General features: G+C 30.0%; 1 protein-coding gene across 1 annotated transcript; it reads right to left on the reverse strand.

Moving 5' to 3' along the window:
- Positions 1 to 685: 685 nt before the first annotated feature.
- Positions 686 to 6,580, reverse strand: LOC137821315 (uncharacterized). The gene is made up of 10 exons (XM_068625835.1): positions 6,013 to 6,580; positions 5,478 to 5,575; positions 5,312 to 5,354; positions 4,733 to 4,815; positions 4,589 to 4,653; positions 3,131 to 3,186; positions 1,780 to 1,839; positions 1,522 to 1,554; positions 1,158 to 1,223; positions 686 to 1,069 (listed from the first exon to the last, which is right to left on the reverse strand). Exons 1-10 carry the CDS (start codon positions 6,388 to 6,390, stop codon positions 1,025 to 1,027), a joined length of 927 nt encoding a protein of 308 aa, XP_068481936.1. The 5' UTR covers positions 6,391 to 6,580; the 3' UTR covers positions 686 to 1,024.
- Positions 6,581 to 7,987: the final 1,407 nt, after the last annotated feature.

The raw sequence follows: 7,987 nt of genomic DNA on the forward strand, positions 1-7,987 counted from the left end.
TTTTTAATACAATTAATAAAATAAATTTAATATACTTTAATATATATTTTATATTACAATAATTAAAGTAAAATATTAAAACAATAAATTTAAATAAATTAGATTATTTATATTTTGCTAATTATTGAAATATATTTTTATGTATTTAAATTTTATAATAATTTTGTATTTAAATTTAAATTTGATTTTAACTTTAATTTACATTTTTGAAAAATTTATTTTTTACATTAAAATATTTTTAAAATATATTAATATACAACTACATTTATTATATAACATCAACTAAATCTAGGGCAAACTTCTCAAATTTTCTTAATAATCCAAAACAACATTTCCACTCACTCTCATTTTGTTTCTTTCCTCTTTTTTTTTACTCTACCCTCAATTAAAACAGAGTCTTTCTTAAACTTAAATTTAATATATCTTTTCCATGCAGCAATAGCCACGATCCAAATAAAGACATATAATCCATTTTTTCACCAAGATATATATGTACAAGATGATGGAATATAAAGAAAATGAAAAGCCAACTGTCAAAAAAAATGAGCAGTCAAGAATATTTAAATTCTTTTTACGTGGTTTGAAAATAAAAGATGAAAAAACTTATATAACAGCTCCACCACTACTTTCACTTCAACTTCTATATGCATTATGATCTCATAACTATTAGAAGCACTAGATAATGTAGAATTTTAAATTGTCGTTCAATCATAATTGTCATAAAAAAATTACATTTACAAATTATTGTATCAAAATTAAAGTAAAAAAATAAGGAGTAAGCATACATACAAAATTGATCAAACAGACAAAGGAGCCATTTGTTGATATGCAAACAGACCAAGACGGGGCAGTCCAGAGGAAAATTACTAAGTGCATGTTTGTTCTATGTTGGATAACTTTTTTGATCCGGGTTAAGGCACAAATTACAAATAGTAGCTTCTTTCTTCAACATGCAAATGAACCCGCTAAAAGCAAGGCACTGGTGGGAGTGTGGGCAGCTCTATTGCAGAAAGTAAATATGGGGTTATCTTTGACCCAACATTGCGTCAAGGAGCGCAGCTTCTTCCTCCTGCGTGTAAGACAACGCTAACCACGTAAATGAATAGAGTCAAACTAAACCGAAAGGAATATCACTTTGAAAGAATAAAATCACACACCACCAAGGCATTAAATTCAGTCTCCTCATCTATAGCGCTGGTGACAGCAGGATCTTCAAGCAGTTCCTGTTCACAAAAGTTGAGATTAGCAACTTCTTGTGATCTTGAAATAAGAAACTTTATTTCCCTTCCCCTATAATCGGGCACTAACATTGATAGATAATGTGAGTGTATTAAGCATCCCTGCATACAGGATACACCAGTGCAAAGCAAATAAGGACCGTCATACTAAAATGACAGTCTGAAGTTGTTAAGAAGTTTTAATTGTTTGCGAAAACCAAATTGCTAAATTAGCTGCGACACATGGGATCTGAGAAAGGAAATAGCGATCAAATTCTGTAGAGAGCGTCGAGTGCCGACTTACATCGTCAGCAATTTGCAAAATTCCATTCTGATCCTGCAGTGAAAGACTAAATTAATTACGTTTGGCTTTTGAATATTGGTTTCACATACTAATCAGATATACTGTGGGAACCAAGAGTACTTTGATACTAAGTTCACAGTGGTATTTTGAACAGTTTGAATTAGTTTGATCATAGAAAAAACGCCATTGGAAATGAAATGTGGCAACCGTTCAACAGAGGAAATAGTTGTTTTTAAGAAACTTGACAGGGAAGCTTACCTTCACGGCAACAAAAAGTAGTGGATCAGATGGTGTATATATCATGTAGTATGCTTCTTCCTGCAGCAAATTGATATAAATAAGCATGCTTGGTGTATATATCATGTTAGCTTTTTTATACCCCATACTTTCTACACACAAGGTCAGTGCTAGAGCCTAGAGGTCACTTTAGTAGAATATATAAAAGTACTTTAACCATAGATGTATGATAAATATAAAAGTTATAAACAATATAGATTAATAGCAGAAAGAAGCTAACGTGACTAGACAACACAACCATCCACTGGCTGAAAGATGATTTATAATTTCTACGATTGTCAAGTGCGAACTATGCTTAGCTTGAATTTGAGGGTACCGCAGAAATAGTTGGCAACAATATTATTAGGTGCGGCAGAGATACTAGGCAACAAGTTTACTCACCAACATTATCTTCAAGACAACAAGCAAATATAAATATTATTGATATTGGAAAGTGTCCCCTATTTGACGGCTATATGTTTGCTATTAAAAATTAGGAACTCATGTGAAAAATATCTTATTTATTTTCATCATTTTCCTGAAATTAAAGACAGTAATTCATATTAAACTCATTCAAGCTAGGAATTTCCTAAAGCAATTCAGAAATATTTTATTCCTATTCAATTATTACAATATTGGAAAGAAAACCATTTAAAATGAGATTGAAACCGTATCTCCTATTTGAGATTTAAAATTTTATTCCCACCATCTTATTTTATTTGTAACTTTAAAATAACTCTGCCTCAAATTATTTGTCACTTCCTAACATCAGGAAAGAAGAACTATTAATTACTTTTTTCTCAGTAATACTATCAAGAAATAAATATGATAATAGATGTATAGTTAGACTCCCTTCATTCCTATTCTTAAGACTACATTACCTAATTCATTAGTACTTAAGAAATAAGTTAGTTGACAGCAATAGATTTTCATAAATTTATATTTTTTCACAACTACACATATCATTAATATTCTTCTCCTTTCTACTCCATTCGTTCCACTCTATATGACAATTGAGGTTTTGACACATGTATTAAGGAATTCAATTAATAGTATGAATTTGATAGAAAACATATTTGTTTGTTCACATTTATTATTTTCAAAGTGTAAGTTAGCAAGACTCTGATTAAAAAATGGAATATCTAATGTATACAAAATCATTCAGAAAGTAAGTCATTATTATGTGCGTCCTAGAGAAGAATAAAAGTCTCAACATATCAAATAGCTTAAAAATGTCAAAACATCCAAATTCCAGAAAAGCAAAAAATAACAGGGAAGCTTTGCTTCTGTTAAAGGTAAACATATTTGTGCAATTGAAGGTAAATAAAATTACCACGCTGAAGTTTACAATTTCTACACCTTCAGTTGGCAAGCTGTCTCCTTTATTATCTGAAAAATGGGAAACATCGTCCATTAATTTTAGACATGCAATTCAATTGTTTTGCAGCATATTATCACTTTCCATTTCCGAATTATCATAAGCTGATCTTCATTCCAGAATACTACAGTGAAGGTACAAAGTTGGGCAATAAATTGATAGTATCTGACCTGACTAGATATTACCCTTTTATTTAATCTATTTAATAAGATCAAACACCGAAATTGGGGGAAATGGAAAATGGAAGTGGTGTATGTAAAGCATGTTTCTTCTCCATATCAAAATCAGAAACACATTAGTAGACAAAGTGAAAGAATGAGTGTAGAAGACATGCCATAATTCTTATGAATAAAAAGGCATGTAAGAAATATATACTTTTTTTACCAAACAAAAATTCTTGACCCAACTTACACATGAAGATTGGATACGAGATAGAACAAGTTATCTTCAAAAGCTTAAAATTGTCAGTTTTGCAATGTATTACGAATTTAGTGTTGATAAAACTAGTCAGACCATTATGGAAGTAATGGGTAGATGAAATTAACAAAGTGCCAATATCTAAAAGTAATGCTTGTAAGAAAAATTATTATCTTAAGGAGTATCAACCAACCAAATGTCACAAAAATAGACAGGGAAACAGATTTGCAAAATAATAAATGATCAGCAACTCCATTTAATATTATGTTTGTATGCTAGCAAATTCATTTTTATATAAAGGGAAGATTAACTTCCCTGAAAACAATTAACCAAAAATTATGATGGGTTTATGAAAGGAATAGAACAAAGAGAAAGATGCTTTTAAACCAAAGAGAAATGTTCAAACACCAAGACCAAACTTCAACATGGACGTATTTTTCACCATAAATTCCAAAGTTTTAACACTATAGAACACATCCTGCTGAGGAGGATACATATAAAACCAGAGAGAGACTAAAGAGATCTTAGCAAGCCCGATTATGCACGACCCATGCATGAAAATGTGGGTATATGGTACCACACCTATTTATGCTGTGTGCTCTCTAACAGCTGCAGTAACTGCCCCCTATGTGTTATAGATGGCAGTGCTTATTATGTGCCTCCCCATGTGTGAATTCATCACTGTGATTAATGCATCTTATTCGTGTGTTAGAAAACTCTAAACCCCATTAGTTACGCCTGAGTCCCTTGGGTTTGTGAGCCTAAGTTCATGACCTCAAGGCACCATAGCATGATAGTTAACTTTCCTTCAACAATTCTTATGCTTTCGGCCATACACAAAAGATAGAGTCTAAACTTCATGATGTAATAGCACCCCATAAACTATGTAGAATCTTTGTAACATTAACAGCCATGTTGTGGGCCAGAATATTTTCTATGTTATCTAAATATAAGACATTACTACTGTAGTAAAAAAACAAAAAAAGAATTTCTTGCCTGTATGAAAGTCAAATATGTCCTCTTCCGAATAACAAAAACCACCACGGGCTGTATAACAGTATCTAATATGGACAGATAAAAAAATTTAGTGATCAAACACAATTTTATGACACTTTGAATCATAATAAAAGGCAGACATACCCACTATTAACCAGATACAACTGTATCTTGGCAAGTGCATAAGCAGCAGCGGGCAGAATAGATTCAAGCTCCTCATCACTGACCTAAAGCACAGATATAAAATTGGAATGAAACATTCAAATACAAACAAAACCTTACCTCACCAAGTAGGGTCAGTTACATGGATGGACCAAATAAAAGGACTCCGTGGTGTTTTCTCAAAAAAAGTTCAAAACACAATTAAATGAACTACCAATTTCATAAAGATTTGACAACGCTTTAAGTTAGACGTCAATTGCCGAATTCAGCCCTCCCCATTAATCTAGGCGTGAGACTATCTATAGTGTAATGATTGACGATAACAGAGGCTGAGCTAGGATTGAAGCTTCATCAAGAAATGAAAACAAAATAATTTTTCCCAAGATAATAAGCAATACGGTTTTGCTATTGAAGACGGGTGAACATTTTAGATTAGTTCAGGATTTGACAATGAGACCATACCAACGTCAAAATTAATTGTGAACTTCATTGTTAATTTTCTGAGAACAGGTCAAGAATATATAAACAAATTGAGACATGGAATGCAAAATTAAAACTTACATCCGACCATTCATCACTTGTGTTCTTCACTATCTGGACAGGCCTGCAGTTAAAATTCCACAATCTAATAGTCAATAAATAATTAAAAGACTGGTCACCAAAATTCCAGACTACCAGCATAGTGATTAAAGGGCAGGGATTCACTATTTAGAAACCTTTTACTTACATGTCAACAGGGCAGAGCAACAAACAGTCGTCTCCTTGAGAACTTGTGAATTCTCTCCTTATAACACACTCTAAGGGAAGATTATTAGCCGGATCAACCTGTTACCAAGTCATTCATAATTTGTCACACTCCTAAAATGTGGCAAATTAGGTTATTCCATATTCTTCTGAAAAAATGTGAACATTTAACATGTCCCTAAGCTCACATTTCTTGTATTTTTGTTTGACATAATTATCGTTAGTTCTAATACCTTTTTAAAAAGTTTAACGATAATTAAATAATATTTCAACTATTGATTAATATTAATACATTATTAAAATCTTACCATTCCATGAAATTACAAGAATTAACCCTAACATTCCAATTTATAACAATGTCAACAGCCTTCCTATCAAATTTCAGCGACCAAAATTGCACAATGACAGTAAATAATTGACCATAACCACAACACAACACATATTTTGAATGCAAAACCACATGTGCTATACAAATTACATTTTAATTGAATCCCAAAAATAAAAAATAAAAAACTCACTAGAGTGGCTAGTCGGTCTAAGGAAGCGGTGAGAACTTTGCCGCGTTCGTCGACGACGAATCCCGCCGGTGGTTTGGGAAGTGACGTCGGAAGTGAAGGAAGCGGAGCAAGATTGTATACGGAGTTGGAATCAGTAGTTATAGCTTTGCTCTTACTATTCTTTTTCTTTTTGTTGTTGTTCTTTGAGTTTCTGTTGTTAGAAGAACGCTTCTTCGGTGGAACGGTGGAAGACTCCGAGGCTCTGCAGATAACAGGACGGAGCGTAAGGTTTGGAAGGGAAAACGAGGGGAAACGCGCTTTGTTGAGCTTCGATGGAAGAAGAAAAGGCAATTCGAGTCTCAGGGAGGAGGGAAGAGCGTTGAAGGTTGGTGTCGCCATTTTTTCTGTAAATATCTGCTAGCAAAGAAGCTGTTAGAAGGCAAAACGAGAGATAAAGGAAAAACGTAACAAAGAAAAGGATGAGTAAATTAATAATGTATAATCATAATAACTTGTATCTTATAATTAATACGGGATTTTCCTAACTTTAAAAATTTTAATTGTAAAGATTAAAATACGGACACACAAACACTGTCATTAATAAATATATATATATATATATATATATATATAAATAAAGGATTCTCATTATAATATGTAGAATACAGTTCTCTCGTGTTGGTGTATTTGCAATTTTTTTTATTATTTATATATATCTATGTTTAATAATAAAACTAAAATAAACAATGTTACATACTTATATTAAAAGTATAAATTTATAATTATTTTAATAAATATATAAGAAGTAAACATACTCAACATATTAGTTATATATAACTAATATAATAAATTTATATATGTCATACAAAAGAGTAATTTACAATGTCATGGTTGTACGATAACAAATTTAATGAAACTAAATAAAGATATTTTTCATTTTTTCTATCATTCAAAAGTCTACATCTTTTAGTATTTGAAAATACTTATTTTTTTTCATTTTTTAATATTTATAGCGTATATCTACATTTTTAAATATTTGACTGTGCGTATGTATATTCTTATTTTTTTAATTTTATAATAAATATATATGTATTTGCTACCTAATATATATTAAAAAAATAAAGAAATACATGCACGGTCAAATAAAGATATACATGCACGGTTAAAAAAATACTCATAAGATAATTATTTACTATTTGAGAAGATTATTTGAGACTTGATTTTTTTCCTATACAGTATTTTGATATTAATTTGTTAGAGAGAAATAAATAAAATATTTATTTTAAAAACAAATTGTATTTTTAAAATAATTAATTATAAATATATAAATTTAAAGATAATTACTTTCTGTACAAATAATTATATTAACATAATATATAAAATAGTTGTTAATGTAAGAGATATACAAAATTATTTATAATATGTACGCTTTTCAGATTTTTAATATTTATAAATATAATTATCAATATATTTATATGTATTAATTATAAATTATTAAATTTTTAAGAAAAATAAATACGATATAAGATTTTTTTTATTAAAGTGAATTAAATCATTTATATTCTTTTCGGTACATGCTTATAAATATATCAACTATAATTTATATCTATATTTATCTATACTTATATAAATATTTAATTTTATTATTGTATTATGGTCATTGTGTCATTTCTTATTTTTTCTACAATATTTGGTATTCTTAGCGGGGCGGTTTTGAATTGAAAGAGAAGTTGAAGAGCAGTTTTGAATTGAAAGAGTTGTGGAAGAACAGTTATGAATGGAAAGAGAGGTGGAGGATGGTTATGAATTGAAAAAGATGGTTTATTTTCAAAATCAGTTACATAAAGAAAGGGAGTTTATTTTCAAAATCAAAGTTTATTTTCAAAATAGGTTGCATAAATAAAGGGAGTAACTATTCAGATTCGGAGAGAAAAAAAAAATACTAGAGAAAATAACAAAGAAGATACGAAGGAAGTGTTGAAAAAAAATAAAAATA

The sequence above is a fragment of the Phaseolus vulgaris genome, chromosome 9 (genome assembly GCF_000499845.2).
Source record: "Phaseolus vulgaris cultivar G19833 chromosome 9, P. vulgaris v2.0, whole genome shotgun sequence".
Lineage (NCBI taxonomy): Eukaryota > Viridiplantae > Streptophyta > Magnoliopsida > Fabales > Fabaceae > Phaseolus > Phaseolus vulgaris.